Raw genomic sequence first — 26,049 nt, 5'->3', positions numbered from 1 at the left:
CTCCTTATATCCCTCCTTTTATATAAAGTTGAGAGCAAGGAAGAAACAAAGTGTGTACCCTCAGAGTTAAGGGGTTTTTGTTTTTAAACGTGGCAACATTTTGTACTGCCTACAAGATACTTATGTCCTCACTACTGCCCTCTTGCACCCTATTCTCAAACTCAGGTGGTGTGTGTAAATATAGAGGACAATAAAAACTCATCCTTTGGAAGAGTGTTTTTCTATATAATCTGTGCTCAACCTAGGCTTTGTGAAGCATACTAGTCCATTATCAAGCCCAGATATAAAGCAAGTACTTGACACAGCAATGCACACCGCTACGTTCAAGTTCTAGGATACCATTTCTTATTAAGGATTCCTTTTTTATTGTCCAGTATCAAGCCTTTTTTAGACACTGCTAGCTTTAGCCACTAAGCAAAAACGGTGTGTACCCCTCCCAACTCAATTAACCATTTTTTAATCTGTGGATCTCTTCCCCTCACCACTTGGAACACTTCAGCCTATACCTCAAACTTATTTTAGGGCCTGTTAAGCATGTGCGCCAACTCTTCTGTAGGCTATGCTCCATCCAAACTGAGCTGTCTCTCTGCACCTGACCCCTTTTGCTTTCCCATATGCACCCTGGCTTGGCACAGCACAATCCATTGTTGCAGGTTGGAAACTGGGACCTGGGATTATTTTGAGAGCAACAGAGCACCCCAAGGGGTGGAGAAGAGACACTGCAGCTCACTCTCTCAAATGCCTCACTTGTTCTATTTTTGTGTTACAGAGGGGGAAAAAAGCTTTAATTAAATTTTAACTGGTTTCAACTTTCCATTTAACTGACAGACCCATATTATTGCACTTTCCCAAGGGTGCCCTGAGATCCAAGAGTTTTGCTCTACTTCTGTTACTGGACTGGCTTTCTGCTTTTATTTCCAGCAGTGGCTGTCCTGGGTATTATCCTAAATTTAATCCTAAAACTAATGTCAGCAGCTCCTCTTCCGTACCAGGTATAGAGTCAAATGGATCAATAACAGAACACGTCATAAGACTACAAGATTTGATGCAACTGGCAACTCCACAGTTCAGCTGCCTTGTAGTTTACCCTTAACTCACATGGTGATTTCAGTAAACTGGACAAACTGGCAGAACACAGCAAATCCTTTCAACTCAAGGATTTTGACCTCTAATTCACAGAAGTATGTGCTTACCCCAGTGTACGTACATCCTCCCCTACCTTTTATTTCATAAGCAAAGTTCATTAGTCTTCTGAATAGAGTATGTTAAGCTTTAAATTAACTCCTGATACAGAGTCAGCTCCACATGCTAAGGGCATTAAACAAACAGTGGGAATTCACAGAAAATCCTACATTAACTGGCACTGCATCTTCCGCTCTTACATGAACAGAAGCGATACTACCAATCCTCTTCTCCTCCAAGGAAGGAAACAGACAAAAAATTAAACAATGTGAAGTTGAAGTGCACTGGGACTTGATCACCTCAGTCCAAGTTGCGTTCATAGCATTTTAAATTTCATTTTTCCTGTATTAACATACACGCATGGGGCAGGGTGGTGTAAAGTAGTGCCTTAAAAATGTTTCTCCCTCACATGGTTATCCATTTACAGAGCACTCTGGAAAGGAGTTGTGCAACTGCACAGGAACTAGAGTGTTTCTGCACCCTCAGGAATACTTTTATGCATATTGCTGACAGCAGGCAAATACGTGACAACACAGAAATCAGCCTTCCTGATTTTAAGTTGGCAATGGGGAGCAATCTTGAATCTTTCAATGTGTGAAAAAAACTCCCTTCCCTTCTCTGCATCTTTTTTGCCCCATTTGTTGGAAACACTTCCCCTCCCTCAAAGAAAAGAAACACTGTTTTCTACTGAACATTGTACAGTAACTGCCACCTACAACATTGCCTCTGTGGGGAGGGGATAATAGGATCACACAGAACACTGTTGCACATTGATTTTTCTTCAAACAAGTACATCACTACAACCTTCTACAAAATGTTATATTTATTCTGCAAACGAGGGGAGGGGCCAAGTTATGTTTTGGTCCAATAAGCTGTAACAGCCTTAACTCAGTCATCACAGTGTAATCATTTTGAAGCAGCCATTTAAAGTTTCCACTTATGTGGCCTAGGAAAGGGAAAATCTGAACTTGGAGAAATACAGAATCGGGCCATTGCATTACAGCTGCAACCATGACAGGTTTAACCCACAAGGAGCCAACTCCAACATACACCCATGTTGGAGTATACAACCAGTGTAACCATACAACACAGTTGGCCATACACCAACTCCACACTGCGTAACACACTTCCCAAGACTAAAACTGTAAACACCTTTATGTCAACACCACATGAAACTATGATTTGTTTCAGGAAGGTGAAAGTGTCTAAAGCAGCATCAATATTCTCCATCCCTGCACCAGCTGGAGGAGGGGTCCAGGAAAGCGGGCTCAAACAAGAGCCTTTAAAGGCACCAAGATACTCCTGCTGCATGATACAAGAAAGGCAAACTTCATTGCCTTCACAGAGCAAGACAAAAAGAAGTCTGAAAGGTACCAGAAGGATTTTGCGCTCATCCTCGCTGGTCTCTGCCTTCATATGTGTGCGACTGGCCTGGGGGCTGACGGATGTCTCATAGGCAGGCACCATTGGTGAACATGACCGATCCAATGACAGGTTAGTGATGCTGGCTGATCTGTAGTGGAAGAGAGAAGAATTGAAGTATAAGTGTTCATTGTGCGGTGCTTCACCAGAGCAAGCATTGATCTTGTAGCATGCTAAAAAGGAACTTAAGCCTGTGACATTGTTCACTCTCCTCAGTACAGACTTACTGCTTAAAGCTCCCTCCACGACCAAAGCAGAAGAAAGGATCCTTAGGAAGCAAGTGTATTGCTTTGGAACATCTAAGTTAAACTTTTGTAAAGCTCTTTGTAGGAAGCAGTTAGAACTAAGTTTAGACACTGCAATTCATATATATCTGCATTTGACTAGACTGGGGAAGGGATGGGATGCTGGGTAATTAGAAGCTCCAGCGGTTTGGAGGCGAGACAGATGCCAGCAAGGGCAGCCAACACCAGGATCTCTGTAACAGGGCACTGAGATTCCCCCTCTCCTTGACCCATTTAAAATTCCTTCTCCTCAGCTCTCTGAAATATATGGCTGACAGCTTACAGAGTCTGGAAGTTTGAGCACCTGTTCCCTAGGGTGGCTAAACTGTCTGCTGATGCTGGAGGTCACTCCAGCTGGCAATTTTCCTTGTGCTGTGATATGGAGCATCCACCTGATCTCAGCCCAGCTGTTAAGAAATCTTGGCTATGCACTCCAGTACAAACACACCATTTTGCAATAATCATTGCAAAGCTACAAATGCAAATACAAGTTCCAGATACCCTCTGCTCCAATATCCCACAACTACACTAAGCCTCTGAATAACCAGAGTGCAACTTCTCATCACGCAGCAGCAAAAAGCATGCAGTGTAAGCTATTCATGCTAACAGCATTCTAAGGAGTGAGGATGGAAAACGCTTCTGCATACAGCAACAGGGAAGCTCAAAATGCCAATGCTAAACTGATTCAAGAGGCTTGCAGCAGTCTCAGTGATGAGAACTGTTGCCAGCCTCTAGTCTTTGGAATGAAACTCGGCTAACTTCACAGAGCTTGCTAACTGGCTAACAGACACACTAATTATTCCCAAGAATTCTCAATGGATGATGTGGCTGAGCCCAGGCATGAAATAGCAATGCCACCCTATTTCAGCTTTTGTACTGCAAGGAAGTAGGCACTGAAGGTACAATAGTCTCAAAATCACTGCTTTTTCCTCCTCTGTCTCTTGAGGAGGAGTACCGGGCTCATAAAGGGTTTTAGTTAGGTCCTTTTCAGTCATTTATGCAGAATCAAAGGAAACTACATTGGCACTGCATCCATATACATCTACGGGTGATAAGCAAAACCTTTCTGTCATAGCCAGGCATTCAAGGCAGGCTAAAACTCTTCCAGTCTTCTACTGTTCAGATGCTCTCAAGTTAGAACCGGCAAAGTTATGCAGCTTAACAGAAAGCATTCTTATGTGGAAGATGAGACTGACATGAAAGTCCATAATTAAGCACTCCTCCCAGTTGTTTCACAACAGCTACTTTAACTGTGCCACCTACTTGTAAGCAGCAGGGATTTTTAATTTGCGTAAAAAAGGCATTAAGCAAGAGTTAGAACAGTCAGATTTCATATCTGTGTCTTTATCATCACCAATTACATCTGGGACTTTATTATATTTATCTTTTCTGAAAGCAGAGGGGGAGGTTTTGCAATGAAAATCCTTTATCCTTTAGAAGGACCTGCAAAGGAGAAGTTCGAATCCCTCCGCTTGCAACATTTGACTGCTGTGCTGTTTTCTTCCCCATAAATAATCAGTTTGAGAAAAAAACCAACACATATCCCCCACCCACAGGGAAAACAAATAATACTAAGTAACTTCTGCTACCTGCATCTAAATGCACTCAACCTGCATCTTTTTCCCTTCATCTCATCTAGAAAGAGGCATGGTCAAGCTTGCCTCAAAGAAACATCTACAGCTGCTTTGAGAAGATCTAGATGCTAGCATTGCTTAGCCCAAAGCCAATAGCTTTGTTTCCACCCATTCAGAATTTTGACAGAGGTAGGTTATACCTCATCATTACTTCTCAAACGTGAGTCCAGACAGGTAAGTACTATGGTGAGGCCATGAATAGTCAGAGAGTCAAATTTTAACTTGAATGAGCAGTTTGGGCCTGCCAGGTCCAGCTTAGAACCCTCCTACTACTGCATGTGTGAGCAAACAGCAAAGGCCTTTTAAAATAGACGACATCAATTCAAACAGGAAGCAGGAGAGCATCCTCAAGGTTTCAGACATTTCTTGACATCACTGAAGTTATTTAGCATTGAACTTTTAACTCTGGAATCCTTGACATGTTTGCCGAGAATTCATTTTTGGTACTAATTTATTCATCGGTATTTTACTCCCCCTAGGTGAGATCTTTGGTTCTCAGCTGTACAGTCAGTGTGCACCTCCTCCTAACCGTCCCCATCACACAGAAGATAAAGACTCCAAGCAGTCCGTCCCCTGAAAGGCACACCCAACATCCTTCTCAGTTGAGTTCCCTAGTCTTCACTGGTCCTGCTCCAAATTGCTCCAGTATAACCTATATACACCTATATATACACCTATAACACCTATATACTCCTAATAATACCTATATACTCCTATAACACCAATGCAAAGAAGTCTCTGAACGTCTCCTGACTCCAACACTGAAATTTGGATTATCTTTGCTCTGTTCCTCATACCCTTGCCTCACCTTTATTCCCCCAATTTAACATAATGGAAGTATGTAACCAGAACCATAGCAGAAGCCCTGTGAAGTGGAAATTATTTGTTCTTCTAATACCAGCCTATTTAGTGGGAATAGGCTCAAGCATTCACAACTTATACTAAAGCTCTCATGAACATTTCCAAGTTCATTCCAGCACCCTTGCATAAAGACTTATGATGGGATTTTAGCCTAAGGAAGCCTGGTAACTTAAACAAGATTATACTTAATGGAAGAGCAGAGGAAGCAGATGGGGGGGAGGGGGGGGGCGCAGGGGGAAACCCACAAAACAAGCAAACAAAAACTACACCTCTGCTCCTCCGTGACCTCAGTCTTTACCTCCCATTACCAAGTCTCTGTTACTCCCTTTTCTTCAGCTTCCTCAGAACTCTACCTTTCTTAGCCACTTCTTTCCCTTTCTGTCCTCTTCACCACCACCTCTATTTGACTGACTCAGCAGCAAACTACAGGTTCCTCAAAAGTAATACATTTATTAATATGAATATGTACATAAATGGTCTTTCCTTACCATTACATACAGCTAATGGGATGTCCCATTTTAGACATGAAACAGCATGCTCAGTAAAAACAAGCCCCAAAATACAGGCTTTACAGTGAAGAGTGTGCTAGGAGTGCATCCATAACAGAAAATACTCAGATATGATTAGTTTACCTGTTCCTAGCTGGCGACTTCCCTGCATCCTCCTGGACAGACCCAAGGCGTGCAGATAACGTGGTAGTTGAAGAGTCTGGGTGAATCAAACTGCAAGGAAAAGGAGCATGTTACAGATGTTTCAGAGATTTGCCACATGCAGCAGCGTCAGAACAGCTGGAATTAAAATACAGTTACTTGTAATGTTACCTGTCATTCACACCCATGATTGTTAAATCAATGAGGGAATAGGGAAATCTTTCCCCATCTGTAGGCCAATGATATCTGCAGGACAGTGCTCAAGTCTTCTCCCTTCAGACTCAAGACTTGGACAATACAGCCTCCTCCCACTTCTCATATTATCCTGCCTTCCCGCCCTCTTCCCCTATATCCCTTTCTTACACATCCTCCTTCCTTACAGGCTGCTATTCCGTGCTTTGGAGGTAGAGGCATTGCCCCCATCTCCGCAACACACCATCCTTGCAATCCAAGCAATGCTATCAAAAGCTGTCTAGCAATAGCTATAACCAAGACAGCCTGACAACCTTCTGTAATTGTTTGACTGGATCACTATCATCTTTGCCCTCCTTTTCCTTCCACCCCAGGAGGAAGAAGAGCAGATGTTCATACACCATCAATATAAATTCCTACTGGCAAAACTGTATCAGATATAAGCCAACACTCCAACTGATACAGCTGTACCGGCTGTGCTCTGGGATGTAGACATATTGCTAGCATGATAAATGCTTTTCATGAGAAAATGTACACAATACAACTTTGCCTGAGTAGCTATACTAGCCCAGAGTACACCACCCCTTCACTTTTAAAGGACACAGCCCTTCAAGTTAGTTAAACCAGGAACCCATGCCTCTATGTTCCAACTGCTCAAAGAGCAGAGCAACGTCAGGCAAGTGAATGCAGCATCACTCCCCTAAATGCTTTTCTCACTGCTTTGCAGCATATGATAGCAGGAGAGGCAAAAGCCTTATCTCAGATACATTATTTTGGGAAGAGACTCAACTCCCAAGTTTTCTTCTGAAGCAAACTACTTCTCACACAGAAGCCACATATTAGGGGGGGAAAAAAAAAAAAAAACCAACCAAAACCACCACACACCAACTTTGCTTCCATTATGAAGCTGTGAGTTGCCACTTTCCACTGTGGTGCCATTCAATGTCTTGGAGTTTAAACCTCTGAAGGTCAATCAGGAATTTACCAAATGCAGTATTAAAAAAAAGCACCGTAGCCCACTGCGAAGTCTTACATTTTAAGAGCAACAAGCACTGAAAAAAATTTTAATCCTCCTAAAGCAACAGTAAACTACCTAACCTCAATCTCTCCCTCTCACACACAAAAGCAGCCCATGTTTACTCAGTGTGTCCCAACAAGACTAAGTGTTCCAGTATAGAGTTATCAGCCTTTCAAGAATAGGCAGTATTTTTTTCGAGTGCTACAAGCTGCCCAAAATAAACATATAAATACTTTCTTTACATGTTCATGTCTACAAGCCGTTGAATTGCCATAATAAAGATACTAATAACACATCAAAAGACAGAACTAATGATACCTTCTATTATTTTGTACACCTGAAGAGAAGCATTCCAAGTGCACATACTTATTCCCTAGTTCAAAATTTGGTAGTATTTATGCCAAGCATTGCAACATTACTGCTTTAGATGACCATGACATTAAAACCAGAAGTACTTTCCTTTATTTAGGCCTAAAGCTGGTTATTTAATTGCTTCCATATAGGAGCACCATACTCTGAAAAGCAACATGCAAAGCAAGAGTCAGGGCACTTTCTGAAGACAGTTGTTTTTGAGTTTTTTTCTTTTAATACTACCAGAACCACTAGAAGAGATCTACTGAGAGAGGCACCTATCACTAACACTGCCCCTCAGTTAAAGAAAGGCTCTGACTCAAGACCTCCTCAGTAGTTTCACACCTGCCTGTTCTTCTGTTTTTAGGGAAATGAGCACAAACACCACATCTGATTATTTCTTCCTCCCCCCACATTAAATTAAATCAAGGTCCTCAGACACTAACTTGCATACCACTTGAGAAGACATACAGTGTTCTTTTATTCATCTTCCAAAAATAAAGATCCCCTCATTCGAGAGCAATAAGGAGAAGTATATTTTGGAAGGAGATCAGAGAACCTTTAAAGCTGTCCTTTCAATCCCACATCAGTTGAAACAGGTGGTTACTTCCACCATTTCACTCTTATTTACACAGTCAGCATCTCTTATATTCTCTTGCCCAATCCAAAACCTTACACGTAAAGCATCAGTGTCACATTGACTTGCCTCTCGATACATTGGTGGTTAGAAGGGATGTTTTCTGGTTTTGTCTTTTTTAAACTCTGAAGCTAAAAGCCTGCTCTGTCACTGGTATAGAATCACTGACTCAATAGGTTAAAGGAAGAACTGCAAATAATTTAAAACTCCACTAAAAAAGCTTCTACATTTCAACTTGAAGAGAAGAATGTTAGAAGCAAGCACAGGATTAGACTCTTTTTACAGGAGATACACTTCTAAAATTCCTAGATGGAAACCACCAGCTTTTGCCTAGGCAAATGTCAGCATGAAAACACAGTTAAGACTCTGGAGCTCAGCATGAAGCCATTCACTTTACCTTTGCCAGGTTAGATCCTCCTCCAGAAAGATGTTGCGGCTAGCTTTACGGCTCCCAACTGGTGTGCGTGGCTCGCCAGGATCCAGCACTGATACAGAACATGCAGAATCTGACAGAGCATTTAAGTCTTCTCCAATGGAGTTACTGTCTGTGGAGTGCGCATAGCTTAAGGCTATTTTGCGGCAGTACGTGCAGGCTCGGAGATCCCCTGTGGAAAGCAGAACCAGAGAGTGTAAGTGAACAGGAACAAATAGTACTCTGTTCCTACAGGATCAGAGGTGTGTAGTGGTGGGAAAAGAAGGATTTCCTGTTTCAAAACCTCTTTGCATGTTTAAGTCTAGTTCTCATATTCCCTTAAAGAGCAAAACCCCAGATAATTATACACTCGGGGAACTTCTCCAAGTCAAATGATGCTTAACACATGATCGGTAAGAGAGAGACAGGTTGTAGGGGCAGGGAGAGAGAACACATGTGCACACTGAAATCATGGTACAACAATAGCCAGTCAGATATGACATACCAGCTGATATCCGGAAATCATTACTTCTGTCAGGAGATGTCTAGAGTTTGGTAATTGGTATTTGAGTTTCCCTCACCCTCAATTAGAACATGTGGCTCGTTACGTTTTAAAACTACCATTCCTAAGAGCAGCTTTTACTTGAGCACACTTTTTGTAGTGAACATCCTTGTTAAATAGTGGCCATATTTGTTTTGTCATCATGGACATAATGTTGGTAAAAATAAGCAGGCATGGCATAATCCACCATTGTGCATTAAGAAATTGGTAGAATTAGGTCCTGTGATTCTTTTTGCTTATTTCTAAGCCCACTAGAGACCCGTACGGCATTCTCTAGCAGATGCCAGATTCTAAAATGCAGTAGTCCAAACAGAGCTGAGCACACAGAGAATGTTCTGCTTCTCAACAGATAAAGCCTACCTGTGTAGCCCATGAATTTTCCAGGGATTTCCTGATTGCAGCATCGACTACAGAAGATCTGCCCACAAAGTCGACAGTGGTGCCTCCGCCGGAAGGTGGTAAATTTCTCACTGCAGTCATAGCATTCTTTGCACTGGCTGTCAGGCATCCAGTACTGCTTCAAGTCACTGTCCTACAAGGGAAGGCAGCAGAGAAAAGCTTTTTTTTTTGTAAATAAAAAAGCATGTTTAGATTCATGATTGCTTTATAGACTGTGCACATGAATTTCATATATTCATATATGCGTGTGTGTGCACACTCTTGTGTATAAGCACACACACGCACAGAAAGGATTTTTCATGTAGTTTTATAGGGAGCCAGAAGGCTGAGAGAGTTCTTAACTGTGAGAATAAATCTAGTAAGCCTCTGCCTTCTTGATTCCAAGATGGAAGCAAAGCAGATAAAAACTATCATGAGCTGCAGATAAAGGACAAGAAGAAACAAACATATGAAGTACTGATTGCTCTTCCCTCTCATTCACCCCTAGCACATGACAGGCCCTCAACTAGCACAGTTTAAAAAAAAACCCACAAAAAAAAACCCCAACAAAAAACCAAACACACACATTAGCTGAAGCTGTTATCCAGGGGTAAATCAAGTTATCAGGAATTATCAGCGCAGGAAGATCATTTCAACAGCTAGTACTGGGATGTACTTTGAAAGGATTATAGATACAGGAAAAAGTTCTGTTTTGTGATCAAATTCTTCAAAAACAGTTGTAAAAGCCTGCGTCCCAGATTGATGTTGTTTCAAAACTCCAGGTTAACTGCTATGTGAAGACAACTGTGGAATAGACATTCAGCAGATAACCACATATACTGATTTACAGCATGGGTTGCAGACACAGGAATTTTTGTCTTGTTTTTAAGACTTGAAAACAAAGAGTTAAAACTTCCATTTGGTGTTGTAGCTATAAACAGACCAAGACAAATCTCTCAATTATGATTCTGAGCACACCAGCTACAATTACCATGGACGGAGACAACTGCTAATGGTCACATGACAGCTCTGACTGTGAAACACTCTTTGCTAGAGTTCAGTTCTGGCAATAAGCCTTTTCAGAGGGACTGAATACTCTGGGTTTTTCTTAGTAAGAGAAAGTGCTGCAAGAATTTTCTCAAAACAACCTGAGACGAGTGTAACCACAGAGGAGAATGCTGATCCGTACTCTGATTTTCACATAACCAAAAAAAGCATATCCTGAATTGGGGTTTATTTTTGGATGTTCACAAAGTGAAGTGTGACATAGCTGCTAGACCAATTTTGAGACCAGAACAACTATGATCAACAAGACAACAATTTCATGCTGTCCTCACCCAAGAAAACTCATACAGAAAGAGGTCGAAGACTGCTCAAGGCAGTCTAGTGTTCAAGAGAGTCTAGAAATTTTTAAGATGAACACTAAGCTTCAAGCAGGGAAATACGCAGTGAAGAGCTTTGCCAAGGAACTGCTGCAAAGCTGCAGGGGATGCTGATTAACAGTTTTTGCTGCAGCTCTGCATGATAAGCCAAGTCTTTGGTTCTGCCACACAGAGAGTGGCTGTTCCAAGCACCAGTGGCTCTGCCCATCACCTCTCCCACATTGCCTCTGCCCCACTTGCACATGTCACCATTGCTGGTGACACCTTCCAGATCTCTGCCTTGCTCAAGTCAGAGCCAACACTCATGACAAGAACAGCCTACAAGGAAGGGTTCAGAACAGAAGTCTGGCCGCCGTTAGCAGTAGAAGTTGACTAGAGCAGCACCCTCCAGGATCTGACACATGGTTTCTACAACAGTAAAGTGGTCTCCTGTAGAGACAGGCCAAGTCCACAGTAGGAAGAAATTGTTGCCTGGAGTGACTCAAGCAAGACATGGCTGCAGTCAAGGGCAGTGATGCATTACCATTTGTACAGAAGTCAGCATGCTGACAACTAACATTCGCTTTCAGAGAAAGATCTAGACATATTAATTTACTGTTGCATCCTGTCTGTTTGAGCACTTCTCCAATAGCTTCAAAGATGTCTGAAAATCTCCAGGGCCTTCAGAAGCTGTCACAAACTGAAATATTAGTAGGGGTCACACTCAATGCCCTGCTTACTACAATGAAAGGCTTTTGTTTCACCCTCAAAAATATCAACCTTTCTACCAAAGCAAAGTTACTATTACAAGCAGAATAGCACTGGAAGCTAAGTGAGTTTACTCAAAGTCTACCTGTAAAAGCTACTAAGCCAAAAGCCTTTTTCCTCTTCGTTCAGTTTAATTAAATGTACTTTTGCCTGTTCGTGTCTTGCTCCCAGACACAGCTATTTATATCATCACTTATAAATAATTGTGGATTCCTTTCTCAACTAGATCCTCCTCTTAAAGGCATGGTCCAGTACAGCAGAGGAAGGTGAAATCAGCAAGTCAGTAGCAACCACCAGACCCTTATCCAGCTGAATCAAAATTTCTTAACAGGACAAACCTTTCAAGCAAACATTGGTGACCGATCATTACCACAGTAAGTAGCAGATTTAATTCATCCTCAGAATCCTCATTACTATTTTTGACAGTCAATGTGTTTCACCTGCCCATGGTTAGCCTTCAAGGAAGAAAACCATCAGGTAATACTAGATTAGGTAATACAGAAGGGGGAAGGAGTCTAAAATGAGAGCATCTGGTCCAAGTTCAAGAAGCTGAGCAACTGCAACGTTTCACTCCCACAATATGACAGATGTTTGACATGTCAAAACTCAGCATCAACTTAAATTGCTTCCCCTGCACTCACATAATGATTTTTGAGTTTATTCACTCATCCTTCAAACATCTGAAAAAATGTCCGTGATGTGTCTAAAAATGAAGCTCAGAGAAGCCCAGTAAGCAGTTCAGTTTCTAGATAGTTTGGCCTACAAATCCCTCAGAAGAAGTACCTGGCTCTTCCCCTCCATGATTTCTTTGAGGCGCTTTAAAACGGTGCTGAGGCTTCTTAACTGAACTGCTGTTCGAGGATCATGACCTCCAAGAGGCGGTTCTACTTTCCTTCGATTGTCTGGAAGGGAAGGGAGAGTAGTATTCATTTCTTCCATGATACATCAATATTCACATCACAACACAAAACCCCATTAGAGGGAGAAATGTTCACATATGTATGCACTTTACAAAGTTACAGAGTGTATCACTTCTTGCCCTTGCACTCTCCTCTCCCAAATGGAGCTTCTGATGCCAGATAGCCTGCTTTGACTGACATTTTAAATACCATCCTCTGTGTTTACAAGAACTGATTTAAGTTCTCTGAGAATGAAAATATCTTTTAAAGAAGTGAAGTTATTTTCAACCTACTATGTGAACCTTGTAATAGTCTTTTAGAAAGCACTGAAGTCTCATTTTAGAATGCCCTCTAGGATATTAATACTTACAAAATAATTGCAACAATATTCACATTCATTCTAGGATTAGAATTCATTCATGACTAGGATTCTAGTCAATGCTTTAACCTGAACTTACTTATAAATGACTATAGCAAGCCTCAGGACTCAATGGCTCAGTTTCTATTAAAAACAGTAACTCAGAATAAAATGCATCCAGAAGTTAACATTTTCGAGAGGTTTTTTTGTTTTGTTATTTTCTAAGAAAAAAGCCAAGTTGTTGAGAACTTGTACAGGCATTCTTGATTAACTATAGCAAAGAGACTCCTGAATAAAAAGGAAACGCAGTTAATTTCTTTCCTATAAAATGCTAGATTACTTTGAAGCATTGCTGTACAAGTTACAAATAAGATCCTTTTCTCCAGAAAGATCTGCAAACACAGTGCTGTATTTACCTGAACATTTAAGGATTTTCAGAGTCACTTTTCTACATCAACAACTTTTCTGAATAGTTTAAAGTTTCTTACCAGCTTCGCTGCTCTCCATCTGACTAGCATTTTATTTTGATACCCCCTAGTACAGGAAGAACAGACATGGCTGCTTTCTGTTTACTGCTTTAGATACCACTGATGTCAGCAGGAATGCTGACAGCACTAGCAGAAGCGTGTTAACTGTTGCCGTGCAGTAACAACTAGGCTATTCCTTTGTGTGCAGGAGATCAAAACCCTTAGAGTAATGTGATTAAAACTGTGGGATTCCATGCCTCCTCTTCAGGTTCTTAGTAGATATTTTTAGTTAATCAGCCCACATATAGCTGCTTAATGACCTATGTACAACGGAGAATCCACAACAGGAGATGATTTTAAAGAGATTCTAGAGTGCTTAAACCCAGTTCTGTGGCTAGCCACTTGGAATTTATTATTATTTTTAAAAAAAAAAAATCAAACAAACATACTTTTGGACAGTACCAAGTTGAGTATTTTAGGGTGATTAAAGGGACTTTAATATTTCAAGAAAACATTGATAATACCATAGAAACCTTTGGCTCCTCCTTACTTCTATCATGAGATCTATGCTGCATTTACTTCCTGGACTTTCCTGCTGTAACTTTTGAATTCAAGAATATCTTCTTTCGAGGAATGTTGCTTCCAATTCAAAAAATTATTCTCAGGCCTCCTGCCTGACTAGCTACAAATCTTGTCAGACAAGTGATTCCCAAAGTATGAACATACACAGCACCGAGGAAATGCCACAGGTAACTCCACACTGGTCCTCTTATTAGTTAAATGCCCTTTTCTGTGTTACATAAAACAACGTCAAAAGGATGTCATCTACATTAGAAGAAGCATGCCATCAGCAGTAGGAGCACATCTGTTTATACTAGAGAAGCTGACCGATTCTCAGATAAAATTTCAGTTACCTCTTTTCCTTTTCAATCCTTTCAATCATGTGATTTCTCCCTTTCTGGGAGAAGTTATCGTCCCTGCAGTACAGGACACCACTGTGTTTAAAACACTATCCTTATAAAAGAATTCACATGTACCAGTCTTTGGTCAACTCTTACTCCTGATCCAAATTCCATTACTATAAATACCACAGCCATTTTTTCCAGTTAATGCACACATGCTTTACAGTTGTATATGTTTTCAGCATTGTAACTGTATTTCCTTATTTCACCATTAAATCTGCAAAACTCACGTTCCCTTCCACAAACACCGAAACTATAGGAGTATTTTTCTTGCTTTGCCCACATCATCATCCCAACTGCCATCAGTTGCACTTCTGAAGAGATTTCCTATCTTCTTTTGATTTGATCCCAAAAGGGTTGACCACACTTACACATCTAAGTAGTGGTAAGCTTTTTCAGTGCTCCTGAAGCAGCAAACTCAGTATATGCCACTAAAAAAAAAACAAAAACAAAAAAAAAAAACCACACAACAAAAAAACCACCACACCCCACCAGCCACAATTAAAGTTACACACAAGAAATTTAAAATAAAGTTAAACTTTATTTAAGTGTTATTTAATCTGTTATGACAACCAGATCAGCTCCACAAACTTCTGTTTGTCATTGTCCGACCAGCACAAAAACAACTGCAGGAAGCGACAACAGCTTCCTCATGGTTTTGATATCTAGAGTCCTTATACTTTCTCAGTCCACAACTCTACCATATCTTCATCCATTTACTCTTCTTCCCTAGCCAAACACTCATACAAGACAGTCATTTTTCACTTGACATCATTTTGCATTTAAACAAAAGCCAGCTGCATCTCAGCCCTTCAATGTAACACACCAACATGAGTGTAGAACACATCTTTTCAGGACTACCAGTTTACACAGCAATTGTGTTTTTCCTATCCATTCCCTTCCCATCTACATGTTGACTGAACAAAACCTCAATATACCAAAGAACCCCACCTAGATTTCCAATTTGACTTATTTCTAACCTATTTATCCTTCTTAAGCTAAAAATTAACTCCTATAGCTAAAAAAAAAAAAAAACCAAAAAACAAAAAAACCAAAAAACCCCAAAAAAACCCGCCAAAAAAACCCACTCATATTTCAACAGTAACCCTCATCCTTCCTATATGTATTCATGGCTGCTGATCCTTGGCAAAACCTATACATCCTCTCAAATACTATATGTTTTTCTCCTCTTTTTCCTACTCTCCCCACCTGAACTGTGATCACTGGTAGGAACCTGAAATACCATTCCAGCTATGATTACCTACTCGGTACACTCTTCTGAGTTCAGGCCACAGAAAGATTTGCTCAGTAAGTCACGTAATTGTTCTGCATCCTCAATTACTGAATCTATATCTAGAGAGAGAGAGAGAGAGATATCACTGAAATATATTTTTCCAGAGTTTCTTTCATGACCCTATGTATTTTAGCATTCATTTTACAGTGAACGACAAGTCAAAAACACTATGAGAACTACTTTGTTGCAACTTAACTGCTAGTTTCAGTTTACAGGAAGAGAGCTGACCATACACTAACACAAGAGGTATAACAGAGAGCTTCACAGAGTTTCAACAATAAACAGATACCCCCACCAGGGATACCACGGTTTTGCTAAGACAAATCAACATGAATTGCTTCCTAGTTATTCGCTGCCAAAGCATATAATTTCATATTCAAGTTCACTACCACAGTTCAAACATCACATCTTCTTCAAGTCACTGCCCTGAGAAGTACTGACATAAAAAGTATGAAAGTTGTCCTTAACTTCATTTTACAACATGCATTTTCATTTTCCAAAACCTTTTTCAATAGAAAAGATGCTCTGGTAATAAGTCATGCTCTTTATGATTCCCAGTAACCACCACAAGCTTTCCTCAGGCCTTCTTCCCCCTCATATGATTGTTGGCCTTTCCCTACTCCTACTAAGCTCCTTTGCCATTCCCTATTACTGCCAGTCTGCTACAATTGTCCAGCATTAACAGCATTATCCTGCATGACAGGGTAACAAGATAGAAGTGCTTTTACTACCAATGCTCCCTCTCCAATTGGTCAGCATTTCTATTCTCCTTAAACTGGACTTGCAAGCTGTGACATTATCGCAGTACAAGACTATTTTGGTTCAATCCAGCACCTTGAAAGCACTCAGCTGACAGCACACACAGACACATGCAGTCCCGTACAACCAGCTGGGCCCACTGTCTCTGTAGAATTGACACCAGCTCCCCAGCACCCTACTCCAGCACATGAGGATGCAACAGATTACCCAAGAGGGAGGCCACAGAAGTCAGTGCAGAGTCTCAGCACTGGTTCTTCAGCCATACAACCCACAAAGCATCTCTGACATAAGCCAGGCATCCAGCAGCTTCTCCTATTTTCACAAAAGCCAGTAAGGTGCTATTATAATGTTTTCATGTAAGCAGTGCTGAAGGGAAGCACACAACTGAAATCCTACCTATTTGATGCTAGACAGTTTCCTACAAAAGCCACCAACTCTCCATGTTGTTCCACGCTTGCAGTTGTCAGCCAGCATGGTCCCCGAGCAATGAGAATATCTGCTGTGCAGACAGCACAAGCTAACGGACAGATGAAGGGTAGGAGTCAGCATCTTCAGGAGCAATTCCATTCCATCACTGTTTAGATGCACCAGCAGCCTTTTATTTATTTATTCCTTTCAGTTTGCTTAAGCTTAGCATGATATTTAAACTCAAGTAGGCCGGAGAGGCCTTTGTGAAGGACTTACGCATTTTCCTGCATACGCTTGCCGACGTTATGAAGTACCTGAGTAATGGCCAAGCCTAGAGAGACATTTACAGGCCTGCAGATAGGAGGTTGCAAGAAAACTCAACTAGATTAGACACCTCACTGTCACTGAACTGAGTGGCTGAACTGACATAGCAATCTAGGCGTTTATGTAAACCACATCACTTCTTTTCATACTTTTCATTCTTTAGATATGAGAATAATTTCTAAGATTATTTGTGCAGCCCAGCATCAGCTGCAATGGCAGAAGTAAAATTCTCCTCTGCTCAATGTTCAGAAATTCTCAAAGACCTGATTATTCAGCACCTTTTAAGACAAAGGAAGGCATGAAAATTAATTTTCTGAAGTTTGCTTCAAAAAAAGCAATGCCTGATTTTTGGAGAGGGAAGATGCAAGTATTTTTCCCTCTTCAAATACAGTGAGATGACCTGAAAAACTCCCCTGAAACTTCATCACCAATCCAGTACACTTTTACTTGTATTACACATAGTTCATGTTTGTTACAGCACCGAGGTTATTTGGGGGAAGAACTTAACAGTGAGTCAGGCCACTCACCACCCAGTATCACAGAAATCTCTTCAAAAAGCCAGCAATTCCTGCTTGGTCTACTTCACTTCTTTCCAGGCTGATTCATCATCACATTTTTCTAAGCGTACTTTCATCTAAACCCAGAGACATGAATGGAGGTCCTGAAAAGGAGTTGGAATAATGCAGCAACAGTTCCTCCCCTACACCTTAGACTAAGTCTCATTTCCCTGGCTGCTTACTCCCAGTGAAAAATCAAACAGCAAGATTATTTCTGCCTTCTGAGTACTTAACAACTTACCTCACCTAAAGGTTTCTAACCTGTAATCCCCAGATAATTTCCAAGTGATTTACAAGAGGTAACCAAGAATGAAGTAAAGTCAATTGGCAAATCAGCCAAGAGCACACTGCTGTACTTGGGGCATTTGAGAAAAAGCTTTAAAAACCAACCAAACAAAAAATGAAACCTTAATTGGTTTTTTGTAACAGGTACAACTGAATAGCACAAACAGTACTAGAGGGCAAGGAGGAAGATGATGAATGTGTTCAACTAAGACAGCACGCAAATGACTTAGAGAGATGAAAATGCCAGTTATCTGTACTGGACTTTTGCCTGGTTACCAAGACTAGACATCTTTCTAAAAATCCCATACACATTAACAATGTTTAAGATCGGATTTGTTTGCACTAGGTACCATACTCTGGGAAATACTGTCTTGCACAGGATTTTTATGCAGCTTAGCAGTTTGCTCAAGGCTATCACAAACAGCCGACAGTAACCAGGCAGATCTCAAGAGAGACCCCTGCAATTTACTTACTAGCTCTTCCAGATCTTCATAAAGCCATTACACAGTTGCACCTTTGAAATCACATTCAATTCCCATTCCAGCTAAAAAAGATTCTGTATGGCATCTGGCAATAGTTCCAAGGTTAGGAATAAAAAAGGTTTAGACACAAGCTCCTATTCAATTCTCCTCAAGACAGCTACAAGCAAAAACCTGCATTTATAACTCCTTTGAAGACACAAACATCAACCCCATTCAGACTGAGCTCTAAAGTTACAGTTTGCATGTGGCTGTTAAGAAACTGAAGTTTCTCAAGACAAAGCAGAAATTTTCAGGATCAAGGTTCAAGTGACTTTAAGACGTTGGACATGTTTTGGCAGCCTCTTTTGTTCCAGACTGTTTTGTAATTGAAACAGTAGAGCCCTGACAACAGCATCTTGCTGGAACACTAAGAAGGGTGGAGGGAATACGCTTCTGAGGTTAAAGTGCAACCTCGCTAACAGAAGCAGTGTAGCCTGATACCAAATTCTGCTATCAATCTAGACAGTCAATGAACCTTTGTTCACCTCCTTCCACCTCACTCTGAAGCATCCCAGACTGGCTAGTACAACATTCCCTTGTAGCATAAAGAGCTGAAATTACCCAAGGTTGTAGAAGATCTTCTTTGCAGCTCACCAGTCAGTTGTTTTTTGTAAGGAACCGGTGACCTCAGAGACTGAGCCCTGGTGGGATGCCAAGGGCTTGACCAGCCACCACTCAACGCTTGTGGATCACTCTGTCCTGCCTCTGCTCTCTCTGCCGGGGATGAAAGCCTGCCATCATCTGAAGTTGACAAAAAGCAAGAAACCAGCTGTTCAGACATGATAAAGAAAACCAGTAGTGCATGCAAAACTAAGGGTAAAAAACTCTCATAAATAGTTCATTTGGATCATGATTATACATAACAAAAGACATGAATTTTTAGTCTGAAAAGTACCATACAAAACATGGAAACAGGTACATAGAACTTGTCTTTCAAGGCTCAGGCTATTTCAGAAACATCCCTAATGTGAAAAGTGTCTAAAAAAACCAAACTGGCAAGCATGAAAATTATTCTTGCTATATGGAATAGCTACGCTTGATTATCAGCTTCTGCCGTGAAAAGAGTTTTTCAATTATGTTAGAAGCCAGTACTGAGGTCACATTAAAGTTACCACAGCCTCTAATAAACCACCCTTTTCCATCAGAGGATCAAGTAGACAAGTTCATTGATTCCAGTAACATGCCCATTTTATGTGCTGTTTCAAGGTTGTTTTCCCATTCTTTTAACACAATACTTTGCTGATTCCAGCTACGTTTGTCAGAGACAAACAAGTGAAGCCAATATTGACCACACCTTATGTTACTTTCAATAAATTAATAATGACAGGTGATATTCTACTATGCAAACTAACAGCAGTCATAGCAAGTAATTATTTTTCGTTCTGCATAAGAAGGGTCTGAACAGATCAGTTTGTTTATGCAAAAAGCTATCCTGGCCCTTTTTCCCTAGCCCAAACATTGCAGAAGCATGCTTAGCAGAGCTGGATAATGAGCAGACTAAACAAAAGCAGCTGACAAGTTTGCCGTCTCCAGCAAAGACATACACAGTTTTTGTACAAAACCAAGGTGCATTCATTCACCACTCTTTGCAGTATATTTCTTTGAAATAAAACAGAAAAACTCACATAGTTCTTTAAGAGCTTGCCTGCTGAGAATATGTATTTCATGATACATGTAGCGCAAAGACCAAAATCAAGTAGTACTTTTTAATATACAAAACTTTCACAATGCTTCAGACCTCTTGATGGGGATCACCTAAGCCATGTAAATTAAGGGTGGACTTCCTGTAAACACACTGCTTTATTGCAGCTCAGCTGCCACTGAGCTGAAGGTACAAGATACACAGGAAGGTGAGGAGTGGAGGAAGTCTAGAGTAAGAACTTGCATTGGAAGGACAGGTGACCCAGTGACCTATGACCAGGTGACCCGCCTAGTGGATGAGGGAAAGGCTGTGGATGTGGTCTATCTGGACTTCAGTAAGGCCTTTGACACCGTCTCCCACAGCATTCTCCTAGAGAAGATGGCAGCTCACGGCTTAGACAGGTGGACTCTGCGCTGGGTAAAAAAAATGGCTGGGTGGCCGGGCCCAGAGAATTGTGGTGAATGGAGTTCAATCCAGTTGGTGGCCGGTCACAAGCGGTGTTCCCCAGGGCTCAGTTTTGGGGCCAGTCTTGTTCAATATCTTTATCAATGATCTGGATGAGGGGATCGAGTGCACCCTCAGTAAGTTTGCAGACGACACCAAGTTGGGCGGGAATGTTGATCTGCTCGAGGGTAGGAAGGCTCTGCAGAGGGACCTGGACAGGCTGGATTGATGGGCCCAGGCCAACTGTATGAGATTCAACAAGGCCAAGTGCCGGGTTCTGCACTTTGGCCACAACAACCCCATGCAGCGCTACAGGCTTGGGGAAGAGTGGCTGGAAAGCTGCCTGTTGGAAAAGGACCTGGGGGTGCTGGTCGACAGCCGGCTGAACATGAGCCGGCAGTGTGCCCAGGCGGCCAAGAAGGCCAATGGCATCCTGGCCTGTATCAGAAATAGTGTGGCCAGCAGGAGTAGGGAAGTGATCGTCCCCCTGTACTCGGCCCTGGTGAGGCCGCACTTCAAATACTGTGTTCAGTTTTGGGCCCCTCACTACAAGAAGGACGTCGGGGTGCTGGAGCGTGTCCAGAGAAGGGCAACGAGGCTGGTGAGGGGTCTGGAGAACAAGTCTTATGAGGAGCTGCTGAGGGAACTGGGGTTGTTTAGCCTGGAGAAAAGGAGGCTCAGGGGAGACCTCATTGCTCTCTACAACTACCTGAAAGGAGGTTGTAGCGAGGGGGGTGTCGGTCTCTTCTCCCAAGTAACAAGTGATAGGACGAGAGCAAATGGCCTCAAGTTGCACCAAGGGAGGTTTAGATTGGACATGAGGAAAAATGTCTTTACTGAAAGAGTGGTGAAACATTGGAACAGGCTGCCCAGGGAAGTGGTTGAGTCACCATCCCTGGAGGTATTTAAAAGACATGTAGATGCAGCACTTAGGGACATGGTTTAGTGGGCATGGTGGTGTTGGGTCGACGGTTGGACTTGATGATCTTAGAGGTCTTTTCCAACCTTAATGATTCTATGATTCTATGACAGGCACACATTTTGCTCATATAGGCTGGCAGAGGGTTACTCCTGCTTTTAGCCCCAAAAACTTCATACAAGCAAAGGAAATACAGATGCCCAGCTAAGAAGCTATACAATACTACCTGCTAACTGGCTTGTCTCTGACCTTCATGGGCAGCCACAGATTTCTAGCTGCAAGATGCTGGCTATCTTCTCCCACAACAAAGCTCTACTAAAAAGTTCACCCAAAAGCAAGATGCAACATCCCTCACAAAAGAACTGACTCACCATCCATTTGGCCACTCGTCTGACATTATACTCTTATATTCAGAGGTGTTTTTACAAGTTTATGTGGCAGCAGAGGGTATCAATAAAACAGACAGCACACACAATCCACGCACACACATTCCCCCAAGCACTTACCTTTGCTGAAACGGAAGAGATTTACAAAAGAGCTGTAGGCTGATTTAAAAGGAGGTTCATCCTGGTCAGGAGTCAGGGGTTTGAAGTGAGTGAGATGAGACGGACTACTAGGAGAATGAGGTAGATCACTGGTAGAGTCCAGTGTTGGAGACCGTTTGTCATCTGCAGCCATTTCACATGCCCTGGAAAGAATTCAGCAACATGCATTGTACACAGGATGGTGAAACGGAACATCTTCAGTCAACTGAAGAGGAGGCGTCTCATTAGATGCTAGAGGGGGAACATTCACCCCACCTACCACAGACATCTGCTATTAGCACAGGTCAAGTTAGGAGCCCATGTCCTCTGCCTGGTCACTGGCAAGAGATCAGCATCTCTGCAGACAGCAATTCAGAGCTCCTAGTTAAACATCCAGACCAATCCAAGTAAGTAAACAGCCACTACGCTGCCTAACGACACGCTCCAGTTTCGGTTTTATGAGAACTTGAAGCTTTCAAATGGAGACTCTGCATGCGTATCACAAAGAAGTTTGACAGCTCTTCTCTTGAGCTGAAGTTAAATGCTGTGACTTCTGCAGTCCTTGCAACAAGAAAATTGAAGACAGGCATGCCTGAGCAAGCACAAGACATACTCGTTGTTTGGCCAGGTTAACTTCAGAATGAGAAATAGAATGAACTGCAAAAAAAAGCAGGACTGAAAGATTAAGTTTGGTGACACACTGTTTCCTTCCCCTCCACACTACAATGCAGGGCCTTGTGCAAGTTACCAGGGAAGCAACCCAAACTGTGGTTTATTTGTTGTCATATCTAACACCTCCAAACTTCCTTGTTTTCAAGAGTAGCTACATTAAGGAAAAACAAACAAACAAAAAACAAACCACATTCTCTATTAGGGGAAGCCATACTTGTTAAGCCTACTTGCTGTGTACCAAAGCCTTCATACAGCCAAAACTCATACTTTCCCATAGCCCGTATTCTTTATCCTCAATACACACCTGATTTCTTCCACTCCTCCTCACTAAGCCTGCACCTCTAGCCTGCTAGGCTAAGGTGCTTACTACCTTCATCTTTGTTTAAGTAAGACTTAGTGAAACGTTTGACAGAGCAGGAACATGGGGAGCTGATGGAACCTACGAGTGACATCTGACTTTGACCCGTGTCAAGGATCAAAACCGCGTATGAGTCTACTTCCTGCTTAGCAGCTGATACATGCTCCTTCATGAAATGCCAGTTTCCAGTTTCCACAACTGCTCCCTAGAATCCACAAGCATATTTTGCTGACTAGAACATTTTCTTCCAAGTTCTAATCCACACTAAAAATCTATGCAGTCCAGAGAAAATCTACATGGTTGACAAGTCACACTGAAGTGCTAACAAACTGCATGCAGCTCATGTGGCAAGGTTTGACCACTCCTACAATGACTGCACAAAAGATGGTATCTGCAAGTCAATCATAAGACTTCTCAGTGGACTTTCGCTTGTTGCTCTGTATAGTAAGCATCTTTAGCTCAGAGTTTCTCCTGATATTCACATAACCTTAAGAAAGAAAACAGAGGGACATCATTCACAAAGTTTCAAGAGAAACTTTGGTCAGGTTCTTTATGTAAGGCTGAGTCTTAGTCTGGAATGCTTCCACATCCCTCTCCACTATAAGTCACAGTATTTTTTGCTGTTGTGCATTTCAGCAATATTATTCAAACAACAGATGATTTGAACATGCTTAAACACCAGAGTTCATGGAAAACGCCTTCAAGAGCATATCTTCAGGTAAATTTGGAATTGTTTCTTCAATACTTAAGGCAACTGATAACTTGCTTTTTAAATGTTGAATGTACGACAGGGCTGTGCTCACACACACACTACCACATTAAAAATGCCGTTATGGAGTCAGTTCAGATGTTTTATAGGAAACTATGTTCATCTCTCAGCAACTGGCTATAGCCTGGCAAGACAAAAAAACAAGGAAGTCTCTGAACTTGCATACATCATACATGTGATTCTGGAAAAATAAACTTTAGCTTTAAAGGAAAAAACCACACAGTAATTGCTTCTGTGACAGCAGTACTAGCCTAATTAAAACAGATTGAAGAACACTGTACTTGGCATTAGCTCCAGAGACACCTGGATTTTCTGTGCTGCACAACACATTAGCTATGGAGTATATCACCCTTCCTTAAAGTGCTTTAGTTCTCCCACTAAAAGGAAAACACTCCCTCCTCCCCCCCCCAAGAAACAGGCAAATAGTCACTTATTTGTGACTATGGGAAACCAGAAAGCAAGGAGCACATATCAGTCAAAAGGTACAAAATCAGACTACATCTTCCTGAGGATCCTTACCAAACAGCCACGGGGGATATAGCTAAAGCCATTTTAGGCTGCAAAGTCTTCAGCAATCCCCAACTCATCACCGATAAAACACAGAGCGCAAGTATGGGTGTGAACCTCCATACACCTTCAGCAGTTACATCCAGAATGGCTCTGCGACACCCTGCACCCCACAAAACTGACCACAACCGTTCAGTGCCAGAAGGGTCCAGGCACTCCTTGTTACTTGGCTGTTACTCCCAGGCACCTGGCTAACACACCCCGGGTGTAAAAGCTGAAGAGTCGTAATTTAAACGTAACTGCATGACACACACACTTCACTTCCAACCTTTGCGCCGGAGCCGCGCTGACTGCTTTGCTTTCCCCTCTGTAGAGGGGACGCCCCTACCTTCCCCCACCACAGACACGCACCCGCCGAAGGCGGCTGCCGCCCGCCTGGGATGGCGGACCCGGAAGATCACCTGCGACGGCACGGGAAGGAAGCAGCCTGCTCGCAGGCAGCGGCCACGCAGCGATCCCCGGGCCAGCCTAGGAGCGCCGTCGCCAGCCGCTATCAGGCACCGGACCGGACCGGACCGGGCCGGGCCGGGCCGGGCCTGGCAGCACAGAGGGCTCGCGCACCCCGGCAAGCCACTACCGCGAGCCCACGCGAGGCCCAGGCAGGATCGCCCGGTCCCGGACGGGCTGTCCTCACCTGCTCCCCGCAGGTGGCGGTGCCGGTGCGGGGTGCCGAGGCGCAGGCCTAGGGCGGCACCGCCTCTTTTCACCCCCCCTCTCCCGCCCCGGCTCCGCGCCGGCCCGCTCCCCCGCCCCGCCCCTAGCAACCCGCCGCGCTGCCGCCAGCCCTGCCCAATCGCCCGCCGATGGCGGCGCTGCGCGCCGAGGCATCGCCAATCGAGGCTCCGCGCCAATCCACCCGCGGGCAGCGGCCGTTGGGGCGGAGCCGCTGGGGCGGCGTCCTCCGCCCCGCCTGCCCCGCAGGCGCACCGCCCTGTCACTGCGCTCCGCCTCCGCCCCGCCGCCCTTCTGCGGCTCCGCGCTGCGAGGAGGCTCCTCCCGGGGGTGGCAGTTCCAGGCTGCCACAGCGGGCGCCGCCGCCTGCCTGGCAGCGGAGGGAGCCCGGGGAGGCGGGTGTGCCCCCCTGAGGTTCCTCCCGGTTCCCACTCCACGCCTCGCCCCGGCCCCAGAGGAGCGTCCTCCCCTGCCCCTCAGGGCGGGGAGCCCCGCTACTGGTGGGGCCGTAGTGCCGACATGGCCGCCTCCGCGCCCGCCAACGTGTCCGTGCCCGCCCGTGTGTACGTGTATCCCCTGGGCTGGGTTGCGGGTCGGTTCTGCCGAGACCCCGCGGCTGGGGCAGGCCGGCACAGCCCTGAGGGCAGGCTGGCCGCCCACGCTCTGCCTGGGGCCCGCTCCAGCAGCCTAGGCACACTCGACCCCCCTCGGCGCCCAGGCCCTGGTGCCCGCCAGCGCCATCGGCTTCCCTGTGACGACGCAGGCCGCTTACTGCGGCTGCCTCGGGGGAGCGTGGTAAAAGCCTGGCTCGGCGGGCAGGCCACCGCGCTGCGGGCTGCTTGGCCTGGCGGAACGGCCGCGGCGCGTTACGTGCTGCCGCGGCCTCCTCGCAAGGAGGCATCGGCGCGCAAAACCCGGGCAGACCCGGCGGGGCGG

At 43.6% G+C, this 26,049-nt stretch overlaps 1 protein-coding gene across 4 annotated transcripts in view; it reads right to left on the bottom strand.

Annotated features, from left to right (window-relative positions):
- The window catches only part of PIKFYVE (phosphoinositide kinase, FYVE-type zinc finger containing), a 69,868-nt gene extending 44,749 nt beyond the window's left edge, over positions 1-25,119 (bottom strand). For 2 of the 4 annotated variants that reach the window (XM_076342467.1, XM_076342469.1), the window contains exons 1-8: positions 25,076-25,119; positions 22,058-22,239; positions 19,108-19,287; positions 12,496-12,614; positions 9,566-9,737; positions 8,629-8,836; positions 6,016-6,105; positions 2,557-2,695 (exon numbers count right to left, since the gene is read on the bottom strand). In XM_076342467.1, the coding sequence (XP_076198582.1) occupies positions 2,557-2,695; positions 6,016-6,105; positions 8,629-8,836; positions 9,566-9,737; positions 12,496-12,614; positions 19,108-19,287; positions 22,058-22,229 (1,080 nt within the window). In that variant the 5' untranslated portion in view covers positions 22,230-22,239; positions 25,076-25,119. Of the gene's footprint in view, positions 1-2,556; positions 2,696-6,015; positions 6,106-8,628; positions 8,837-9,565; positions 9,738-12,495; positions 12,615-13,457; positions 13,515-19,107; positions 19,288-22,057; positions 22,240-22,355; positions 22,382-25,075 lie in introns of those variants that run through there. The other 2 variants (XM_076342468.1, XM_076342470.1) reach the window with 2 other exon arrangements.
- Between the last annotated feature and the right edge of the window lie 930 nt (positions 25,120-26,049).

This window comes from Aptenodytes patagonicus, chromosome 6 (genome assembly GCF_965638725.1).
Source record: "Aptenodytes patagonicus chromosome 6, bAptPat1.pri.cur, whole genome shotgun sequence".
NCBI classification, from domain to species: Eukaryota; Metazoa; Chordata; class Aves; order Sphenisciformes; family Spheniscidae; genus Aptenodytes; species Aptenodytes patagonicus.
This window is presented reverse-complemented; position numbering and strand designations above follow the sequence as displayed.